Source organism: Zootoca vivipara, chromosome 12, assembly GCF_963506605.1.
Source record: "Zootoca vivipara chromosome 12, rZooViv1.1, whole genome shotgun sequence".
NCBI lineage: Eukaryota > Metazoa > Chordata > Lepidosauria > Squamata > Lacertidae > Zootoca > Zootoca vivipara.
The window spans coordinates 14,771,605-14,795,742 of record NC_083287.1 but is presented as its reverse complement, the minus strand read 5'-3'; the positions used below and the strand labels follow the sequence as shown (position 1 = coordinate 14,795,742).

At 43.7% G+C, this 24,138-nt stretch overlaps 2 protein-coding genes across 6 annotated transcripts in view; one reads left to right on the top strand and one right to left on the bottom strand.

Annotated features, from left to right (window-relative positions):
* Positions 1 to 5,659, top strand: part of CNOT10 (CCR4-NOT transcription complex subunit 10) — a 29,235-nt gene extending 23,576 nt beyond the window's left edge. For all 5 annotated transcript variants that reach the window (XM_060280654.1, XM_035128843.2, XM_035128844.2 and 2 more), the window contains exon 19: positions 157 to 5,659. In XM_060280654.1, the coding sequence (XP_060136637.1) occupies positions 157 to 311 (155 nt within the window). In that variant the 3' untranslated portion in view covers positions 312 to 5,659. The remainder of the gene's footprint in view (positions 1 to 156) is intronic.
* A 773-nt stretch (positions 5,660 to 6,432) lies between these two features.
* TRIM71 (tripartite motif containing 71) overlaps positions 6,433 to 24,138 on the bottom strand; it is a 49,805-nt gene continuing 32,099 nt past the window's right edge. The window contains exons 2-4 of the mRNA XM_035129654.2: positions 16,940 to 17,107; positions 11,377 to 11,511; positions 6,433 to 9,153 (exon numbers count right to left, since the gene is read on the bottom strand). Of these exons, the coding sequence (XP_034985545.1) occupies positions 7,702 to 9,153; positions 11,377 to 11,511; positions 16,940 to 17,107 (1,755 nt within the window). The 3' untranslated portion in view covers positions 6,433 to 7,701. The remainder of the gene's footprint in view (positions 9,154 to 11,376; positions 11,512 to 16,939; positions 17,108 to 24,138) is intronic.

Here is a 24,138-nt window from a genome sequence, read left to right as displayed (position 1 = left end):
TCTTGTGTGACTTTCAGAACCCTAAGCACCTTGGATTATATTTGCCTGACAGAAAGGCTCATCTCTGGAAAAGGGAGTATTGTTTTTGGCACTTGCTCCCCCTAACTTTGTGGAAGGCCGCTATCTATAGAGTTTAAGTCTGAAATTGTTTTCTAGGAAACACACAGCTGGCACTGCAGATCATCAAAAGAAACCAGCTTCTTCCTACAGTGAAAATGCTCTCTGAGATGAGGAAGAAGCCTGTGTTTCAGCCGACACACCTGGTCCAGCCTATTCAGATGCCTGCATTCACCTCTGCTCAGAGAAAGTGAAGAAGCTGTGGTGAAAATTGGCCCTTTGAGGGACCACTTGGAAATTTTGTAATTATATATATATATATAACATTTGTGGTACCTGCGTATGATGTACTGAAGTGTGTTGGTTTGAATTTTTAATTAAAACAAAAAAAATCCCAATCATACTGTAGATTCATTTTATCCCTTTCTCCAGCATTCGTTCTGTGAAGGAGCCTGGCTCGGCACCTGTGATGCTGTACAATTAAAAGATACAGAGCAAACATACAGATCTCAAAAGATTTGGCTGCATTACTTTTTCATCTGCTTGGGAGGTATGAAATACACCTTTTCATGCTTTTGCTGCATACCTAAGTAGGTTTACCTTCTATATATGGTATGAGCCCACGCAGATCAAGGTGTTAGCTCTGCTCTGTTAGCATTTCCATTGTTGCATTCAAGAGGATTAAGTTATGGTATGACCAAACTGTACCTGCAGCTAGCTGAATACCCCACCACATTGGTATCTTTGCTGGTAAACACTTTTCATCATAGGATCCATGAAAAGCATTTTAACTGGAAGAAAAACATCAGTCCTTCAAGAGTAGGCTGTTAGCAAGAGGTAGCAAGTAATAGGCTAACCTGCCTTCCAGCGCTGAGTCCGTATGAATTTCAGGAGTTAGAGGGCTGTTGTGAAGCTAACGCTATCCTTGTTGGTTTTTGGTATACATGCATTTGAAAGAGGGGTGGGGAGAAATGGAAGACAAACCACAATTGAAGTGAAACTCACATTTATTTGATTAAACAAAAATAAAATAAACTGCATAGAAACATTTTAAAGTCCAGAGAGAGAATGACTTTGTTTTAAGGCTGCCAGTAGCTTGATACATTGTCCCCTTGCTACATCCTTCAGCCTTCTCCATGGACCACAAAGATACATTCAGAAGCCTCCATTAAAAACACGCAAGTTCTAACTTTAATTTTTTTAGCCCATTTAAACAAAGCTTGTGCCTCACCTGTTCTGTACTCTGCAACTTCAGAACACCAGCTGACCAAATCTTAAAAAGATACAGGGCATCAGCTGAAGGAAGGAAATAATTGTCTCGACCAAATCAAGCTATACACAACACCCATATTTGTATTGTGGGACTTTAGCTAGGCTGCTTACCTGGAAGTGGAGGTAAGAGCAGCAGAGGTCTCCAGCAGAGATTTATTAAAAAGCAACTGGCTCTAGGACAGGTGTACTTCCCTGCTCTCATTTTGGGGGGGGGGGGTGTCGAATCACATGCATCCAAAGCCACCTACAGTATGTAATAGCACCGGTGGTTTTTGCACCCGAAACAGGAGACTTTGAAATTCAAAGGTAAAGCCTCCTTCTCGAGCTGAGAGTGAAATCTCTATCCTACGGACCCTGGGGTGCCCTTTAAAGGGACCATAGGACTGTTCTAAAATTAAATTTCTTGCTTGAGTAACTTTGATTCACAAAGATCAAGTTGTACTATACAGCCAATGGAGGAATTTAGTCTGCAGAGGGTGTTCCCCCCCCAAAAAAAAACTGAATTTTTTTTAACATGTTCTCTTTGGTCTTAGACCACCCACTTTGTGTTTAGGCATAGGAAAAAACCCCGACATGCTTTTTATTTTTATCAAGGACCATTGCCTTAACTGTTTAGAAATGTACCACCATCTAAATAGATGCACAACAGGTTAGGCACAAGAGATATCACATACAGTAAGAAAAGTCACCCCCCCCCCCACAAGCTTGGGTGACTTTGAGCACATTAACTATTTTTTAAAAAATGTCTTAAGGGGAAGAGACTAAAACCAAGAAGCTCTCCCTGGGAAAGAATCTACATAGACTTGAGAAATATTTTGTAATGCTACAAAAGAATTTTTCTAGTTTGGCAGCTTAAAGAACGCCATCTATTCTACTACATACACTTAACATTCAGTCACCAAAGCTCTCTTGACAAAAGAGCTACAAACAAAATTAAAAGGCAACCTGAGTTTGTACATTGATACAATCATTGAAGAGGTCTAAGACCATGCAGGTACAACAAAGCTTTCTTTTTTTAAAAAAATTCTTCCTGAAGAACCATTACTGGTTAAACAATTATGGGGAAGGGGGGGAGAGACCAAATGCCATCCCAATCTTACCAAGGTCAACATAGCATGATTTCTAGTAGTGGTCTGTACCCACTGGAGTCATTATCCAATTCTCATATCCCACTTATAAGAAAGACAGGGGAAGAGGCAAAGATTTAGGAGATACGATCACAGCAATACATTGTGTGCTTCTATTCTAGCTTTGCTGTTATGTGTGGAAAACAATGGAAGAGACAGTCCAGTCTATACTGCCTTTGATGTGAGCATCTTAACTCTGCCAGAATGTCCTGTTCCAAAAATTAACAGAATAACCCACAATCTCATTCCCGTCCGTCACATACAATCATTTTGAAATGTAGGAGATTATTACTTCCTTTCATATAATTCTCAATGGATAATGAGTGTTTTCATGGCAGGCACAAGATTGTTTTCTAACAAACTAACCAGTAGATATGAGCAAACAGGGTTCTTTCCTCTAGCAGAGAGACCTGTAATCACAAGAACTACACAAGACCCAATTTACTGACCAGTCCACTGTGTCTTAATACAGAGATGGGGAGGGGATGTGACTTTAAAAGACTGGTTCATGGCGAAGGGTTATTGGTTTGTTTGCCTGAGATTTCCAAAGTGTCTCTTACACGTACTCTTACAGTGTGGCCATGGGGGGGGGGGTTGGGCCACCCTGGTTTAATGCTATTTGTGGTCAATCCCTTTTCTCCTCGTGGTGGAAAACCATTTTCTTCTGTGACATTCTGGTGCTACATTTGAGGTAGATACTGTGCTTATTTCATCAAAGTGAGGTAGAACTTTAAATTCTACTTTTTTTAGGCATCTTAGTACCACAGCAAACTGGGTTCTTGCTGGTTTCCTGAGGACTCAAGGACCAAAAACAGTGTTTGTCTAACGCAAGTACCAGTGTTAACTTTTTACACAGTCCAAACTGTGTGCATGTCTAAACATCTTTTCTTTTTAATACCCTATTACCTTTTGGCACCTTTGGATATACTTACATAAAAAAACAACAAACCACACACACACACAAAACACAACTCCACACAAAAAATGCTTTGGCACTTCTTAATTTAAATCAGAACTAAACATAGGAATCTCCTGATCTTCAAAAGAAATCTTGAGATATGGCTAAAATCAAGCAGAGACCTCTCCTCTTTAATAAATTAATATTTGCTTAACTAACTAAAACAGGCCACACCAATCACTTGCAATGCCATAAGGAAATGCCCCCCTTGATCCCAGATCTCATTAGGTTTAGGGAGAACATATTTTTTTATATATTTTAGGTCTCCATGGCAACCTCCACTTACACTATTACTTTCATGGTTTCCCCAAATAAGTTATACTTAACGGTATCAAAGTTAGCCACCTGAATTACTGCTGCTCAGCACCATGACTTCCTACTGGGCTTTCAGCAACAACAAAGAAAGACTATTTAGCAGAATATTTGATTCGTAAAGCTTAATCAGGAGCATAGCGATGATTTGATGGGGAATGCATTTGGGACGGAGGAGGGGGGAGTTACAATTTATAACAGCTCAAATTCAAGTGTTTAGTGCACAAAATTTAGAAAGCATTTAAAAAACATATTTTGCCTAAACCAGATTTATTAGCTCAGAAGACTTATACAAAGCACATGTTTGTAGCTTGCAGCTTACGCACTTTTTGGTAGTCCTGCTTTGTACTTGAGTCCTGAGTTGCTGTATAAAGCCCATGAACATGCAAATAAATGGAGTTTAAATCCTGTCACTTACATACCCAATAAAAACCCAAACCCCTAAGGGGCATTTTATGTTGGCATTAAATGTTTCCTGTATTATTACACTACTTAGCTTCATAGTATTATAAACACTCCTATGTCAGAAGTACATTAATACTTTAGGTGAGATAACATGTGCTTAGCACTACACCAACTGCAGTTACTGACAGGAGTCACTCAGGGTAGCCAAACAGCAGCATTTAAAAAATAAAACATTTTGATATGCAAGCTGAACATGGTTTTTCAGATGCTCCCGCCCACCCCGTTTTCTTTGTGCCAAACTGTGGATATCTAGATCCACCAGTAGAAGTAGTGTATTCATGGAAGAACGACAGGCACCATTTCTTTCCTACAAGTAAAGAGATTTCTGGCTTCTCCAAGCTTGTGCAGCAAATACATACAAAAGTCACGAAGCTCAAAACACTATTCCGCTACCTAACAGTTTTACACAGCAAAATGGGATGGCACAGCACAGAGAACTTTTACTCAACAAAAAAGTAGCTTATTTTAAGAGAAGCCCATCCAAAAGCAAATAGGGTAACATCAATAGAAGGAAGACAAACACTTGCCTTACAGACACACACACACGGGATTCTGCCAACTCTAAAATTAAAGCTTTTTAACCAGTTTATCTTTGGTAGCTAGATCAGGAAGGCTAACCTTACTTCTCAACTTGAGTCCCAAGTAAAATGCTCTAATTTGCAATGCCTTAGAACATCATGTTAAGCATGAAATCTCCAGAGACACTGCATGGAACCAACACACCTCCAATTTAGACAACAATTTCTGATGTAATGTGATGAGCAGTTGAATGGCAGGTCTTCTATTAAGAGCACACAGATTACCTTTTCCAGAAGAAAACATGGCATTTTGGTGTACAGAGAGGGGGCAGAAAACCTTCCAAGCAGGATGCAAGAGATTCTCGAAGAGGTGGCACAAAATATACTGCTGTGGTTACAATGCCACTGACAGATGCCTCTATCTCCACTAAACTATGCTTTGCAACTAAACAGCTACTTAGTGTGTGGACATCCTCAAACGTCACATCACCAGGCCCACTACAAACTAGCGAGGGGAGGAAATGAGAACCAAAGTGAATTTCACTGCGACTGCAGAGAACTGTTTCCCACTTTAAACTATATCAGCTCTTTAAAAAAACAATCCAGTATCCTAACAGGCTTTGATGCACTCTCTTCATAGATGCTGGCATTGGCTAAAAGGAAAGGCAATGTTTCGAACTAACCTGATTAAACCTATTAGAAACATTAGCATTCAGACGCTCACCAATTCTACATTATTCCTGGACCATCCAAATTTGCTGGGGAAAGGTTTTCTGCATTCTGTGGGCTGCGGTTCAATGAAAAGACAAAACTCAAGCTTCCTGTTTCTAAAAGTTAGTTTCTAAGAAAATACGCAAAGTGCAACTCACAACAGCTTTGTTAGTATTGAAATCCCTAGAAAAGTTTAATTCTCCCCCCCCCCCAAATAATAGGCATATGGTAGAGCATTCATATACATTAACTGGACCACATTTCAGCCTTCATGTGACAGTACAACTTATTTCTTCCTCGGTAATAACGGATACAAAAAAAAAGTCTCGTCACTATGCCAGAAACATCCACCTTATCGATATTTTGGATTTCCAACTAGGATTCTAGTCGAGACACATAAACGAAACAGGACAGATATGTCTCCTGAGATAACCTTAGCAAAGGGAATAGCTACAATCCCACCACGCACTTGCTCAAGAATACGCCCCACGTGGCCAATGAGGCTTGCTCCCAAATATCTGTATAGAAGAATGTATAGTGTTAAGGTGTGAACTAGAAAGTTTAAACAGGACAACATGGAGGAATTGCATTCCTATGGTTAGGTACAAAGCCTGAAATCTGGAGCTTATTGGAGAAGTCTAAGAATCTCACCTCTCTCAGTGCTAAATTTTGTGGCTGAATAAATTCAAGGAACTCATAGTTTTGGTTTAAGATACTGCACCCCCATTTCACATGGCATTCTTTGGCGCTGGAGCAAATGAGGTAGGTTTTAGGGTGGTTCTCTTTCTGCACACTATCTTGTCCCTAAGAGAGGGCACTACATGGGTGTCCTGGCAAGATGAATTTCCCATGTAGACCATTCTAATAAAGAGAGAAAGAAGGGGAGCTTTATGAAAAGCTCAGATTCCGTTACTACAGTCTCTTTTCCTTCACCCAGGTGTGACTGAAACACCCTGAATCTCCAAATTTCCGTTGTTTATATCTGAACAATTATAAATGTCTCTAGGCACGAACTAGGCTCGATTTCTAAAAAGTCAATTCTTCCAACGCATGCCTTCAAACAGTTTGCCTCTTCAGAACAAACAGAACACTCGGCCCAAGCATTTGACTCACTGCCTTTCCGTGTGCATTGTAACAGAGAGTTGTGTCTGTATCTAGAGAGAAAAAGAGCACAGACAAAAATATATATTTTTATAAAGAACCAGGGTGGGGGTGGGGTTTAAAGGCTATGAGAGAAACACATGGTCAAAAGGAAGCCCTTGCGCACCTTTTGAGAACAAGTGGCACCAAAGCTACGATCCAGAGATCGCCTTTTGACAGAAGCCACTTTCTCGCAAGGCTTCCCCCACACACAATCACCCGCGCACCCAGGCCGCACCGCATGCTGCACTGGAGGTAAAACTTCTAAACGTTTCCAAGTTTGGAGAGCAGCTTGCTCAGCAGTGAGGAGGAAAAGGAGGGCTGCTCCCAGAGGTTCCACATACCGGGAGGACATTTACCACGTGCAACTTTGGACCGCTGTCCAAAGCCACCAAATAAAGAGAAGCTAAACATATTCATAATGTCTTGTGCATTTTCCTAAACAACTTCCTTTTGTGTTGTGGGGTTACTGCATTTTTCTTTTACAAAAAAATATACATGCAAAACAGCAAATACCAATGAAGAAGAACCTGGGCTTCCCTCCCTGGCCCAGGGAATCCCATCCCACTTGCAAAAAAAAGACCAAAGCCTTTGGAAAAAGACCACTCTTTTAACGCTGAACAGTATGTCAAATGCACTGAGGTATTAAAAAGAAAATAAAGGAGAACAAGGAACAAGTTCTCTGCTGCAGCAGCATCTAAAAACAGGACCCCTTCACCGCCGCCATAAAACAAAACAACTCCCCACAGTACGATCAGAACAACAAAATTAAAAAATACCAAAAAACTACATAATTTTTTTCCATTCTTCTTTTTAAAGATGAGAGTGTGCGCCTTTTTGGCAGAGTCTACAGGATTTGCCGCCCAAACCAGCTAGCGTGCACAAAACCATGAATGTCCCCACATCCGGGGGGGGGAGGGGGAGAAGAAGTAGTAGTTTAATTTTATGCTGCACTGTGTGTATACTGTGGAGGTAAAAGGAACACAAATATAATGAGGTAGATAAAAGTACATTCATCTATTAAAAAAAAATTAAAGATGAGGTAGGTTTGAAACTAAGGTTGCAATGTGTGTGTGTGTGTGTTTTCTTAAAAGGATTTTCCCTGAGACAGTTTTCTTCTTAAGTATAGATTAGAGACAGATCAGAAGACGAGTATGCGATTGTTTCCAAAGTCAACCACAACAATCATGCCATCTGGGGTGACTGTTATACCTGAAGGACGGTCCATCTGACCAAAGCCACTTCCCTGAGTGCCAAATTTGCATAAAAAGCTGCCATTCGGCTCAAATATCTGCACGCGGTGGTTCCTGGAATCTGCCACAATGATTCGGCCTTCCTGGTCCACGGCCACACCTTGTGGGCGCAGAAACTGGCCATTGCTTGTGCCTTCGGATCCAAGGAAGCGGGCCGACTGACAGTCGGGGTGTATGACCAGAAGACGGTGATTATTGAAATCCGTCACAACCAGGTGGCCTTCATGATTGAACGTCACTCCTCTCGGGGAATCAAAGTGCTTCCAGAGTGCCCCTTCAAAACCGTACTTGTTCAGGAACACTCCGTCAGGCCCAAAGAGCTGAACCCGATGGTTCCTTGTGTCGGACACCAGGATTTTGCCCTCGGAGTTCACCGCCACATCCCATGGGTAATTGAACTGCCCGTTCTTGGTTCCTTTCTCCCCGAACTTCAGAATGAACTGGCCGTCAAAGGTGAAGATCTGGATGCGATGATTGTCCTTGTCGGCCACAACAATCCGCCGCGAGGAGTCGGAGGCCACGCCGGCAGGCCTGTCGAACTGGCCGGGCCTGGAGCCCAAGGTGCCAAACTTGTGGTGGAAGGCGCCGCAAGGCTTAAAGACCTGGATGCGGTTGTTGCTGCGGTCGGCGACTATGATGTAGCCTTCCTTATCTACACTGACGCCCCAGGGGCGGCACAACTTGCCCTCACTATCCCCCTCGCTGGCGAAACAGAGCCCCGGGAGCCCGATGCCAACATAGCTGCGCCCTGACTTGACGGTGACTTTGAACGGGCTGTTTTCTATGTGCTGGTTGCACATCATGACCGAAATCAGGTGCTCCCCTTCCATCTGTGGCCTGTAACTGACGATGTAGGTTCCGTTCTGCTGGTCGCTAATATCTGCCCCAAAGAGATTTCCATCGGGCCCCATGACCACGGCAGAGATCATGTCTCCCCCAGAAAGACGAGTCTCCCCGTCGTGGTCATAGCCTATCACTGTGAAAGAGGCCACTTTGCCCTGCAGTGCACGCTTGAGACCTTCCCCAGTGGCTTTGGTCAGAGGAGCGAAAGCCCCGCTGCTGACAAACCCCATGGACTTGATGGCCATATACAATGCCTGATCAGGAGGAGTGAACATGACCCTGTCGTCCTCTTGGGGCTGCAGGAAGCCTCGGACGTTCTTCAGCTCCTGCACCTGAGCGAGCATCCGGTCGCGAGCCAGGAGGATATCAATGCTCCGACCTTCCTCAAGCACCTGCTGCACTGCGCTGATGGTGTTGTCCAACTTGTTTAGATTCTGACGCAGTTTCTCAACCTGCAGGTAGAGGGACTTGGCTTTCACTTGGCGGATTTTCTCCACCTAAAATGAAGGTAACACAGAGACACAATTTGTACACTGTTTGAGAAGTATCTGATAAGTTTGCTAGAAAGCATGTCAAATTTCTGCTCAAATAGAGCTAGGGCTGCTCTTTGGTCCAAGGCCAAGGCCTACCTTATTTTATTAATGTACTCATCTGAGTCTCTGTCCTCCTCCCTTATGGCAGCCACTTACTTCCCCGCCTTTGGCGGCTTCCATATTGCCTTTGGTCGTGTTGGTGTCTGAGGCCTCCTCTGAAGCCTCAAACTTTTTGATTTACTTTTTGATCCCCATATTTCTTGGATCATCACCTTGTCTAGGCAATATAAAACTTTTTGATTGGATGTCAATAGGATCCACTCTGCTTAGATTTTGTCTCAGGGCCATTGGAGACACAGAATTATGCCGCCATTTTGTTTTCCAGCTAGCTTTGCCCCCCTGCCCTAAAGACACAATTATGCATCCTTTGTCTCTAGGATATCATAAATGTTGTTGGCAGCTTGAGCTGTGTATTTAAGATGTTAAAGGAAAGAAGAATTCTGATGTGTTGACAACTGCACCTCAGTTAACAAAAATCATCTCTTCCTCTGCAATAATGGTAGGCATGGCAGTGAGGAAAATGTTGTTTGGGGGGGTTGCTGGATGTTTGTGGCATTCCTGCCCCCCAGACACTCAAAAATATCTATATTGTCCCATTAAAACTACCCCCTCATGTAGATGTGCTCAGGTACTTGAGAGAAAAGGATGAGATGGACACACTCTCAGATTACATTTATGCCTATTATGTGTAACATCTTAACTGGGGCAACATATTAGATGTTGCCCAAGTTAAGACGCAACATGTTAAGATACGTTACCACAAAGATAGCTGTGTATTTAAGGAAAGAGGAACACATTCTAAAATTGGGTTGAGGTAAAAAAACTACTCTCCTACCTGGCTGAAGTCACTATAATCAGGAAAATCACCTATATACAGCCCAGGGGCTCTGAGTGCCTGAGCACCCACCAAAAGTTTGTTGTGGGTGCTCAGCCTCTCGAAGCACTAGAAGTCATATCTGAGGCCTCGAGACACCTCGGAGAGGCCTTGCGAGACCTCGGAACCTGACGTCCAGTACCACCAGAATTCAGGTTCCAAGGAAGGGGTGGCACATGTAACATTGTGACGTCAAGACACAACACGCACTGGGCACCCACAACCTGGGGCCCAAGTCAGCTCCCCTGATACAGCCTAAAATGATAGCCCCCCAAAAGAATTTATTTTCCAGCCCTGCTAGTTTTATTTACAAGCCACACAAGGGGCTTAAAAGGACAGTTAATTCTACAGGGTTTCACACTCAAAGAACAGAGAAGTAATTTGTGGAAAGAATACGTGGCTTTGTAGTATTCAGAATCTGCTGTAAAAACTAAAGTACATTTCACCATGGGGGGGGGGGAAGTATAGCTCTATATACTTTCCATGTTTATCAAGGACTGGGTGATAGCCAGTTTCGTCTAGCAGAGAATAGGCTGGTTCAGATGGAACATTAAAACCATAGTTTAGCTTTGCATGAATGAACCCAGCTTTTCCCAGGCCCTCTCCTCCGTCAGCACAACCACACAGAATTCAGAAAGTTTCACTTCCATCTGAAATTACCCACAACTTGTTGGGTCATTCAAACCTTAACAAATCAGAGTTGCGTCTAAATTACTGTTAGTGGAAACAAGGCAACGTCAAACTACGGTTTATGCAGCTGGCTGGTTTCCATGAACAGTTGAGATCAGTCAGAGTATGCCAAGATTTGGGTGACAGAAGAGAGGAAAGTATACCAGCTCATTCACCAGGGCAAGGCTAGCATCATTCCTGCAATACTAGCCTATGTTTAATACAGGTGCAGGCAACATGGTGCCCCTCCAGAAGTTGCTTTGGACCACAACTCCCATCAGCCCCAGCAAGCACAGGCAATGCTCAGGAATGATGGAATTTGTAGTCCAGCAATGTTGGCATGGCACCATAGTTTAGTGCTTTGTCTGAATTCAGCTACTCTTTCACAGAACTTTTTCTCTTGTTCCTTTTATAGATGGGTAACCATAGCACATGTTTATTGTGAAGACAAACAAGAGAACCAGCTGTTTAAACAAGACACAGATCAGCAAGGAATGCCCTGTCCCATTTGCCAGGGGACAACAATAAAGTGTGCCATTGTGGTTCATGAACCAGATGGCATGCCCTGTCTTTTCTTTTTTTACCTTCCATAGCAGCTCACACTCCCTTTCTTCTAGGGCCTTCTTGTGTCTAGATGTCACTGCTTTCACTTCAGATTGTACCATTTTTGCCTTCATCTCAACTTGTTCTGCTACAGCTTGGGCCTGCTCAATGCTGAGCTAAAAAGCAAGAGGGAGAGAAAGAAAAAGAAAATAACTCAATGTGATTAAACAGTAGCACATGGTGGATTTCTCATGCAATACAACTCTTCTAGAACTGAAGCAGAAAGTGACCAATACATCACCAATTCCCACAGCATGGGGCAAAAAGTTCAAGGTTAGTGTGTTCAAGACTTGACCAAGATAACCATCAGGTTTTTTTTATGGAAGAGGGAGGGAACGTCTACCCACAACTGGGCCAGGCTAGCTCTCTCCAATTCAACACACACACACACAGCAAGCAGCTACACACAAGATTCGTCAGCAAGAAGCTAGTAGAAAGCGCACTGCCAAAACCCAAAAGTCTCATTTCTTTGGGATGTTTGCAGATTCTTCTTCACTTTTCAAACTTTTTAAAAGGCATTGTAGAAGCGGGGGGGGGGGAGAGAGTATGACTAGGGCGCCATTAGTCTAATTCAGTGGGTTTTTTAGACCCAGGCTTCACTATGCCTTGCATCCCTCTTGTTCCTGCTGTCATCCTCCTCCTCCTCCTCACCCTCCAACTCAATAGCAGCAAGGTGTTTAAACTTGAGAACTGGCTCTTCAATATTTCTTAAGGAACTCCCCTAGCCCAATACTGTATCAGCTTACAAGATCACCATCATTTTGACATATAATACACTTTTCCTTGATTTCCAGAAATGATTTGAAAACCAGTAAAGTGGTTCGGGTGCCAGAATAGGGCTGGGGAGAGACCTGGGTTCAAATCCCCACTCAGACATGAAACTCTCTCTGGGTGACCTTGGTCCACTCATTACTTCTCAGCCTAGCCCACTTCACAGGGCTGTTGTGAGGATAAAAGAAAGAGAGGAGGACCATAAGCTCTTTGATAGAAAAGACAGGATATAAATGGTTGTTGCCCCACCCCCAAATAATAGCCATCACTCAGCAATGCTCCGAGTACAATGAACAACTTAAGCAACAAAGAGAGCATGAGCTCAGTGCAATGTTTGCCTCCCGCTGCGCCCTGTCCAAAAAAGACAATAATAAAGTAATAATAAGATTTTTTTTAATTATTTATACCCCGCCCACCTAGCTGGGTTTCCTCAGCCACTCTGGGTGGCTTACAGCACAGCAAGCAAACCGTGTGCTTATATAGGTGCATTGTTAAGTCAGGCACCTAATATTAACCTTATAAGAAGAGATGGATGGTTTCAGGTTAATTAGGTACTAGCACTAATTTGAACATTCACACTCTAAGCCTGATGCTGCCTTCAGCAAAAAAGATGGTATTTGCATGCTCCTTTTTAGCAGCTTCAGGATTGGGGAAATTAGCCCTAGTCACTTTACTACCAACACCAGGGCTGAAGATGGAGCTACACTGACATTTGTTCCTTTGATTATTATAAATTTAAGCTTTAGATTTACGAGCATGATTAACAAAGGTAGATAAGTAGAATTCACCTGGGGTGTTTGTTTTTTTTTGAAAACCTACAAGTTCATACCCCTGAGGCTTCTATTGTTTAAGGGGAGAATTTTTTCCAAAGGGAGTGATTTATTGGGGCAGCAACCTATCTATTTACATTGAGATAGCTGTAGTTTTGCAACAAAAGAGAGAGATAAGATCGCTCCATGAAAACTTCCCAGTTGCAGAGAGTTTGTGCGTAAGCCTCCAGCAGCAGCATTCGGTATGCTCTTCCCCTTTGCAGATGTTTCTTTACAAAAATGGAAAATCCGCATGTTCATTGAATTTCTCTTATCCAGAGGGCCTTTGTTGCAAAAGTGAAGCAGAAAATGCACCGCCACCATTCCAAGGATCAAGGCTTTATTTTAAAAGGCTCCATCAGGAGGAGAGAGTTATGGGGTTTTCCAAGAAGCCTTTTTCAGATCCCTTCCCCCTGAAGTCTCCTCATTGATATACAGCAGGCATGTCAAACCTGCAGCCCTCCAGATGTTTAGGCCTACAACTCCCATGATCCCTAGCTAGCAGGACCAGTGGTTGGGGAAGATGGGAATTGTAGTCCAAAACATCTGGAGGGCCGCAGGTTTGACATGCCTGATATACAGTGACTACCAGCAGTGCTGTAAGTACAAAGGGCTGACCACTTGCAACCAATGTGGCAGATCTCTTTCCCTCTAGCTTATTTTTCAAATACAGGCATCTATAAATGCAGCAAGAGGTTTCCATGTCAAGATGAAAAGCAAGAAGGCACATGTTTAAATGTTGCCTTGCACAGTGAGTGAATGAATGAATGAATTTCTCATAATAAAGGACAGCTTCTAGGAAACTTGCAATAACGTTTAAAAACCATACAGAAATGCCTAAAAATTGTCAACAATTTAGCAACAAATCAAACACATTAAATAGCAGCCTTTGCAGGAAAAGCAAACCCTTACCTACAGCACACTAACATAATACCTTGACCCAACTGGATCATATTCTATCAAATGTCTGGAAGAGGAGGAAATTCTTAACCTCACACTTAAAAGATGTCAAGTGTCGACACCAGTCTGGCTTCACTTTGGAGAGCATTACATGGGGAGTGGAGGACAAAACTTCTTGTATGTAGAAAGCTAGGCTGAACCAATCCCTTGACATGCTAACCTTCTCCCTTGCATGCCTTACTTCTGCATGTAGAGTAGTGTTTAAACATGTAAATCTTTACCTCCAGCCTGGCACAAACCCTGGTACAAATCATATAATTATAGGCTTAAAAGACCCTGAGGATCATCTAAGTCAAGCTGCCCGCAGTACAGGAATTTGCAATTGTCCCATGCAGGAATCGAACCTGCAACCTTGGCGTTCTCAGCACCAAACTCTAACCAGCTGAGCTATCCATCTGCATGTATAAACCCACTGTGACTTCGAGACATTAAAACAGGCAGAGTTGGGGGCAAATCAGCTGCAGATCAACCTCCAGGCCAGGTTTTATGTTTATTTCACGTTGAGGTTATAGAGTTTGCCAATGGAATACAATGGGCTGGTTGCTAAAGTGAAAATAAAGCCTTAAAATAGCTTCTCTCACTAGGAACTGACACAATAGCTGCTGTCATAGCCTCTCCTGGATTGGGAATGCACAGATTATTTCTCTGTCTACTCACTGGCCCAGTTGAGCATTATGGGAATGCACCATGGCAAAGCTTAGACTTATTCCTCCCCTCTCCCTACTTCCTCAGTACTTGAGGGAAAGAAGTTGAAAACATCCGTTTCTTCAGTTTTGAATAAAGCACAGCAGAGTTTCCTGTTATACTCAAACTTGGGGAACTCTGGTTTACTCTTGACTGTGGTTAGTTCAAGTAAAATAGTACCAAGCCATTGTTTAGCGTATCAGAACTGGGCCAGTTAGTATCAAGCTTAATTTATAAACATTTGAGGTTTCCCAAGTGACGCTGCGATAATTTGCAACTAGGTTTCTGGAAGTTAATGCCGTTCATTGTTTTAAACCATTCTTCTCTGAAAATGCAGCACCACGATTAAAGGAAAGGTCTTCTCTCCATTACTTTTTTTTTTAATTGGAACCTTCACATTCCCATAACTTTTAAATCAGCAAAAAGACAATTTAAAAATGGATTCTTATGAGCTCTAGTGCCACCAGGTGGCGCTATTTAGTGAGAGTGCCTCTTCCTAGTGAAAACAATTTGAAATACAGTACTGTATATATCATTCCAAGTCATTTATAGTGCTTCTTTGAATACTAAAGATCCAGGAAATAATGCCCCTTGCATTCCAGATGGAAGAACCAGAGCAATACCACCCATGTAAAGTAAGAAAGTGTTTCTGGAGAGGTGAGCTATACCTGTTAAACTAGTTTTGTGGCATCAGTTTATAGCAGAAAGAGGAGTGCCCAGAAACACTACTCCCCATACCTTGTAACATAATATAAAGCTTTGTGCCATTTTTCAGATGGAAAAGGAGTTATGGCATGCCAGAGCTTGAGGCCTTGATCCTAATATTTATTTATTGTATTTATTGTATTTATATTCGGTCCCAGTGGTTTTCAAGCAGTGTGCTGTGGCACCCTGGGGTGCTTTGAATGATGGTCGGGGTGCCCTGGGCAACACTGGCCCCTGGCCTTCTTTCCTTCTCTCCCTCCTCTGATGCCTTCTCACATCTCCTCCTCCCAACGGCTTGCACAGCTGTTTGTTGCAGCAGCCCTTGCTACAAGCTCTACAAGTGAAGGGTGCCTCTGGGGCTGGCCAGGGGGTGCTGTTTGCCAGGACCTGAGGCGGCGTCAGAGTAAGCAAGCAAGCCGACGAGAGAGCACAGCCAGCCAGTCCACCAGCCCTTGCTGTTGGGAATGGACAGACAAGTCCCAGGCCCCTGTGGGGCAGCGTGAGGAGGCACTGCTCTTTGGGGCAGGGGGCAGCTCAGAGACCACAAGATGCCTGGAGGACTCCCAAGGAGAAGGGAGAGGAGAGGAGGCTGTGGGAAGACCCCACAAGGGAGGGTGTTTGAAAAAGGGTGAGAGGCTGCCAGCTCTGCAGGCAAGGGGTGACGTAACTGGGCTCCGGAGCCCCACAGGGGTGCCGCAGAAAAAATGTAGTTGGTCAAGGGAGCCACAGACTCAAAAAGGTTGATAACCTCTGGATTAAACAACTATTACCGTGTTTTCCCCAAATTAAGACACTGTCTTATACAGTGGTACCTCGGTTTAAGTACAGTGGAACCTCGGTTTATGAACACCTCGGTTTACGAATTTTCGGTTTACAAACACCGCAGACCCAACTGGAACGGATTAATTCACTTTTCATTACTTTCAATGGGAAAGTTCGCTTCAGCTTATGAACGCTTCAGTTTATGAACAGACTTCCGGAACCAATTACACCCGTGCTTTGGGTTAAGTACACTTCAGGTTGAGTACTCCGCGGACCCTTCTGGAACGGATTAATCCACTTTCCATTACTTTCAATGGGAAAGTTCGCTTCAGTTTATGAACAGACTTCCAGAACCAGTTGTGTTCATAAACTGAGGTACCACTGTACACAATTGGTTCTGGAAGTCTGTATACTTAACCTGAAGCGAACTTTCCCATTGAAAGTAATGGAAAGTGGATTAATCCGTTCCAGATGGGTCCGTGGAGTACTTAAACTGAAAGTACTCAAACTGAAAGTACTCAAACCGAAGTGTACTTAAACCTAGGTATGACTCTATTTATTTTTCCTCAAGAAGACACGCTATGGCTTATTTTCAGGGGATGTCTTATTTTTTATTACACATCCAGCCTCGTCTCTTCCTTGGTGCCCTCCAGAATGTGCCTATCACTATGTCTTATTTTCGGGGTACAGCTTATATTGCACAAATGCTTAGAAATCCTGCTACGGCTTATTTTATGGGTATGTCTTACTTTCGGGAAAACAGGGTACTTGCAGTTGATTATAGAAATTGGCCGCTGGGTGTTCAAGGAACAGCCACAATATCTGCAGCCTGCCATGCGGCTTGTACATTTACCTGAATGGCCTGGCGACCCTGTTGAGCATCGGCTAGTAGCTGGATTGTAAGAGTTCTGGAGTCCTGCAGAGCATCTTGGAGGTAGATAAAACTGTGGCCCACATGGCGTCCCATGCTGCATTCCCGGCAGATGGGGACAGAACAAGTGTCACAGTAGAAATGGAGCACCTGAAAGAGAGATGGCCCAAGGTGAGATGGGTGAACAAAAGCTAGCCCAGAAGTGGGTTTGAAAAACAATGGTTAGCAATGGTCACCTGTAAAATTAGTGAACAATCACAGGGGTTCCTCTGATGTCAACTCAGATGCAGAAACTCAGATATATAAGCTGATCGCCACAATGTAATGTCCAGCTGCCCTTTCCCCCCCCTCTGTGGTCGGAATTGTTATTATTGTTATTGATTTCATTCCTATACTGCTTTATATTTTAAAGAAAAAATAATAAATCCGTTTACAATACTGTATGTTAAAACTTCAAATATAACCCTCTAGAACAAAATGAATTCAAGCTTCAAACTGAAAATTCAAGCTACAAGTATTTCAGACCCTTCTCTGACATTTTGCTTCCCACCCTGTTTATTTACCTACTTAATTCATAGAGCTGCCCCCCATAGCAGAATTACTGTAGGAAGCCAGTATGGTGTAGTGGTTAGAGCAGGGGTCCGCAACCTAAGGCCTATGGGCCAGAGGTGGCCCGTGGAGGTCGTTTGACCGGCCCACAAGCCCCCCCCAAAAAACTGAGCTACCGGCGCAGAGTGGCACAGGGACTCGCTTCCACAGCGCCAAAAATCGCGTCTGTGCACATGCAAATGCTGAAAATCGCAGGCATGTGCATGATCCGGCCCACGGAGGGATCTCCGCGGGACTGCTCTGGCCCAGGCAAGATAAACCTTGCTGACCCCTGGGTTAGAGTGTCAGACCTGGCAGATCAGAGTTCAAATCCCCACTCAGTCGTGAAGCGTGAAGCGCACTGGGTGACCTTGGGCCAGTCACATCCCCTTAACCTACCTCACAGGGTCATCATAGGGATTAATTGAGGAGGGGGTGAACCATGTACTCTTTGGAGAAAAAGGTGGGATATACATGCAATAAACAGGCTCTTCAGAAAGCTGGAAGGGCCAGTCAAATGCAGATGTCAGTAACCAACCTGGCATCTAGAGATCTCCATGTGGTCTCAATTGGACCCGCACAAAGCACACCTGTAGAATTTCTTGCACTGCTCAGATGGTGTGTGTGTGTGTGTGTGTGTGTGTGTGTGTGTGTGTGTGTGTAGATCCCCCAATTTTTACAACATCTCCTTCAACTTTTTTTAAAAAAACTGCAAATCTGTCATTAAAGCAGCCTACAGTGAACTTCCTCAAAACAAAGCATCAAGACGGTTAGCTGAATTGTCCATCAGTAAAATCAGAAAGCTATTTTCACATTCCATCCAGTAACAAGAGACCCTGTGGCATGGTAGCAAACTTTTAACAATCCATTCAAGATAAAATGGCAAAAGCCATTCCGAGCACCATCCCATCCATTGCTATTGGAAAACACCCTCTAAGAACTCAAATCAGATTGAATGCATAATCCCCGAACCGATATATCAGCTTCAAATTTACCTCTTGGGAACACATGAAGTTCAAACAGCACAAATTACATTCAAACAATGGGTAACAGTCAATCAGCAAAAGGGATGGGCAAGTGATAACAGGATCAGACATTCCTGTGTGTCACTCTCAACATTTAACTTCAAACAAATCCAGGTGGTCAACATGGTTTCTTCAACACTACAGGGCCAAGAGGGGTAATTTTATTTAGGGATTTGTTCATCTTTATTTACACCCACATTGCAGTCTGATCCCTATGCTTTCCCTAAATGCCGGGACCACAATCCTTTAAAATAATTTGATTTCTGTCTAACAAATCTCTTGTTATAGTTGGGCTTATGTAAAGTTCAGGACTACCGTATTTATTCTTTTGGCAAAACATCTCTCAACAACAGGATTTATCATAGTGTGGCACGGAGTACAGAAAAACCCTCTTCTACTAGTTTTAAAGCAGTAAGCAAAAAAAAAACTCTAGGCAGGCCAACTAGTGAGTCACATGAATATCACAATTCGCCTGCTTGTTAAAAGTATCCTCCTTTCCCCCACCCCTTTCTACTCAAAGGGGCCATCTGAAGAGAAAATGGCGTCAATATGAGGAAGGGTTCAGCTTCAAGCTAAACCTACTATTAACCCTCTGAAACAGTTAATGCCAGAAGCAAAGCTAGGTCAAAGGCCAGAGAGCAGTCCTGTCATGCAGATCCAGATGCTACTTTTTGCAAGAATACAAGGCACAGTGTAGGAGTCATTCAGGCACACCAACTACAGAAGAGAGGGGAAAGCAAAACAATTAACAGATTTATTTTTATTTTATTTCAAGAAAGCCTCTAGTCCACTAGCATATCAAGAAATGCTAGCTCAGTAACAATAGTTCTCCAACATTTTGTTCCATGCCAAACAGGTTCCTTTAAAAAAGGGGGGGCTTTGTATAAAAAGAAAAATGTTTTTTAAAAGTCTTCAGTACAAAACTGGTTTTTCAAGTTAGCCTATGGATACTGTGGCAGTCCTGAGCCTAGCTACTGGAAGTGTCTCAAGCAATAATTCACAATTTATTTCTTTCCTCTCATCACAGAAGGTGGTGATGTGTCAGAATACTGCTGGGGGGGGTGAGAGAAGAATTGCCCCCAGTTGGCAATTTACAGATTTTGGCATTTACCAAACAGGCTCAAACACAAGTTTTAGAGCAGTAACTGCTTTGAGCGCAGCTCTCTCACTCTGAACAAAGGCTACAATATACCACTCAACTGCTTGTTGGCGGGTGGTTTGAATGGACTTTCTTTGCAAAGGTTACATTTGTGCCTTTCCAAGGGAAACCAAAACAAAATTGCACCTACCGGCGTCTTCAAAAGGTCCCTAAGGGCGGTGGGAATACCATGCAACTTTCTGCTTCTGGCGCAAAAAAGTGTATGGCAACATTTGCCAACAAGTGCCCCAAACAAATATACATTCGTCTATAAAGTTTCCCAATTCTACAGCAAAGAAAGATGGATTGAAAGAGCACAGTCAGAGGCATGTAATCACTCAAGCTGTGTGTACACACTTCAGTCTTGATCTTACATTATCCGGTAAATGAAAATCTTTTTAGTTGAGGGGCGAAAACAAATTAACTGATCCATTTCTCATTCCCTCATGAGCTTCTTCAGAATTCAACATACATAGAGACTTTGTTTTATCCTCCTCCACTGATAAGGTAGTGGGTAGGAGATCGGTCTCCCCACCCTTATTCCATGCAAATGCAACAGGAGGAAGATCTTTGCGCGTCGATGACCTGTCACCCGCGTGGAGTAAATAAGACACACAAGGACATGTGAAAAATCTCCCACCGCTGTGGCCATTTAAATGGAGCTGGACTCCCCCCCCCCCCGTGAGCCCTATTGGCTGGCAGAGCGGTCTGATGCGGCGGCAGGGAGGGGCTGGTGCAGGGAGCCGACCACGCCCCCTGCAGATTGGCCCCCGCATGCAATCCCTCCCCCCTGGAAGGGAGGGGAGTCCTTCTTGAATAAGGCTGGGGGGGCCAATCCATCGGAGGAAACTAAAAACTCTACAATGATGAGCACAGACATGAAGCTCTAAGCATGCTAGGATTTCAGATGCCAGCTATATTTAACATGATACCAATATGAAAACTTTGGTAGATCTTCAACCTGCAGGCAAAGATTTAACAAAATATACCATAAAATCGAAAGGGTACATTTAGCAACCACATTTCACTGGGCTCTTAACAGCTGGGTTTTCATCTTTCTAGATACCAATAGGAGGAGGGACTGAAACAGGTTTAATTGACCATTACTCGAAGTGACTGGGACCTATATTAATTATGTTTATGTGTGGAAATGCCAAGGCTTAATATGCCCTCAAGGATTGAAAACACAAGTGCCTCTCCATTCAAAGTCCATGGACACCCTTTTTGAAAGAAAAATTGTGTGTGTGTGTGTGGGTGTTGTCAGGAAGGGGACACAGGTAAGATGGATACAAATTCGTGAGGGTAAGTCAAGAGGAAGTAATAGAATTCATATAAACAACACCAACCCGAAACTTAAGGCAACATAATGAAGTTGAACTTGGTGCAGAATTATAATTTTTGACCACAGGAATTTCAGATAATTAAAAAGTGATAAGCGTAGGTTTCAAGGTGGCCTGCAACCCTCCACACTTCTCCTGGAGCTTTCTGAGGTTGGCAGTAAGGACTGAGTCATGTCAAGCAGCGGACCTCAAGCACAGGTTGGGATGGTGGGCAAAGAGAGGGCTGGGGCTTGAGCCTTAGTTTAGGGTTAATAAAAAAATATTACAATTTTAGTATTTGTGTGGCCGCAACCCCCACCCCTACCTGCCCATCTGCCTGAGTTACATCTACACCTGTGTTATGGGTGGCATCAGTTTACATGGCAAAGTGCAGGGCTTAGGGCTCAGTCTATGCCCATGTGGCCTCCATGACTTGCTGGTAGACCTGCAGAGTAAGCTGCCAGGACCACCCACCATTCATCTAGCTCAGGCATCGGCAACCTCCGGCCCATGGGCCGCCCGTGGCCACCCGCTCAAGTCCCCCGCACGCTGCAGCAAACCGGTGCAGCACGGCGTGGGGACTCGCCGAGCGGAACAAGAAATCGCGTCTACGCAGCCGCAGAAGTGATTTCTGGCAGACATTTTGGAAATGGGCAGCCAGCACCGGAAATCGCTTCTGCGCAGTCGTGGACATGCGCAGAAGCCATTTCCGGTGTCTGGGACATGGGCAGCACGGCACTGGAAATCGCTTCTGTGCCTGTGTGGCCCATGTCCGGCCCACGGACAATAGTCCGTGGGAATCCTCCAGCCCACGGGCAGAAAACATTGCCGACGCCTGATCTAGCTTCACCCAGTGGCAAATGGCCAAAATTAACAATGAAGAGGAAAGAGAAAGAGAGGGAGAGGGATGGAGGAACAGGATGGCAGGGTTTTTACAACTGTAATCTAGCATAAAGTACAGTGGAACCTCGGTTTATGAACACCTCGGTTTATGAATTTTCGGTTTATGAACGCCGCAAACCCATCTGGAACGGATTAATCCACTTTCCATTACTTTCAATGGGAAAGTTCGCTTCAGTTTATGAACGGTTACTCCGCGGACCGTCTGGAACGGATTAATCCACTTTCCATTACTTTCAGTGGGAAAGTTCGCTTCAGTTTATGAACGCTTCAGTTTATGAACAGACTTCCGGAACCAATTGTGTTCATAAACCGAGGTACCACTGTATAGGCAATGGTTGTCCAACTTGCCCCCCCTTCCCCCAAAGCAACAATCTCATCCATTCCATATGCAGAGACAAAATGCCACCACTGCATACACGCAATTGCACAATTTGGGGATCACATTATGAGCCAAATCCTGGCATGGCAATGGCAGACCAGAGTGTCAGGATTGCTTCACCACTGCTGAATACTTACAAAGCATGCATACGGTACAGTGGTACGTCTGGTTAAGAACTTAATTTTTTTTCGGAGGTCCGTTCTTAACCTGAAACTGTTCTTAACCTGAAGCACCACTTTAGCTAATGGGGCCTTTCTGTTCTCATCCTGAACCCGAGGTACTATTTCTGAGTTAGCGGAGTTTGTAACCTGAAGCGTTTGTAACCCAAGGTACCACTGTATAGCATTTTAAAAGTGTAGCATGAATGGGTGGAGCTGGACTAACCCCCCCCCCCCGCAAGAAATTTCATGACAATTACTGCCCCGCCCCAGACTATTTTCTATCTAGCACAGCATCAAATGAAACCCTAAGAGGGGGTTGGGGATTGGAGAGTGAGCAAGCTAGGGAGAAAACCATGGGGTAGTGTTGAAAGGCTCGGCTCCCCATCTTCTGGCAACTTAAGTTTGTTCTCCTCCCAAAACAGGAATTTAAGGTAACCAGGACTCAATTGTGCTGCCCCAGCCTGGCACCCTCCAGATAAAGTCAGGAACCAGAAGGCACCAGTTTGTGTGTATTTTATGTTTCTCTGTTGAGAATGATGATGTTTGATATATATCATACCGTTGGATAAAGTGGAGAACAAAACTCTCCAAGGTTTAGGAACATTTGTAAAAGAGGCAGCTGAACAGATTCTGGGGGCTCCATGAATCCAACACTTTCATGTATCTAGCTTTTGGCTTCCTCCAGCTTCGGCTGGTCTTGGGCTTTGCCAGTCATGCATGCCCTCTAGATTACAGTGGTACCTCTACTTACGAATTTAATGCGTTCCGAACACACATTCGTAAGTCGAAAAAAATTGTAAGCGGAATCCCATAGGAATGCATTGGGACAGGCATCCCCAAACTGCAGCCCTCCAGATGTTTTGGCCTACAACTCCCATGATCACTAGCTAACAGGACCAGTGGTCGGGGAAGATGGGAATTGTAGTCCAAAACATCTGGAGGGCCGAAGTTTGGGGATGCCTGCATTGGGAGAAAAAAATTCATTAAGTTAAAGCAACCCTATCTAAAAATTCATAAGTAGAAAAAATCCTATCTAAACCACATCCAAGATGGCGGACGGAGCTCCGTTCATAAGTAGAAACATTCGTAAGTAGAGGTACCGCTGTACTTAAATGCACTCTATGTGGGGCTGCCCTTGAATCACATTTGGAACTTACAACAATGCAATAAGCAAGAGAGACCCTGTGTCTTATTCAGGCCAGTTTCATGTGATATGCGCTGGTTGCCAGTTCAGTTTCTGGGCTCAATTAAAAGTGTTGATGTTAACCTTTAAAACTCAAAACAGCTTGAGACCTAAGGATCCCTTTCTTCCAAATAAGCCTCACTCTGTATTCCAACATAACCATCCAAGGACTTGCTCAAAATAGTGAGGCACACTTAGCAGGCAGCAGGTGTAGGGCCTTTTCTGTAGTGACTCCGAATGACTTACCAAGGCAGCCTCCCTACTGTTTTAGACAGCTATTGTTAAGCATCATGACTGTTTCAAAAGGCATCAGGCTGAATATTTCCTCATTTTGGTATGCTGTTATTTTACTTCTGCTGGCTCCTTTGCAACTGTCATTGTGATCTTGGTTTTTACACTAACATTTTTATTTATGATATGGTTCTCAACTGTGGATTGCTGTATATTATGTTGCAATGGTTCTGAACTGTTAGCAACCTCGACTT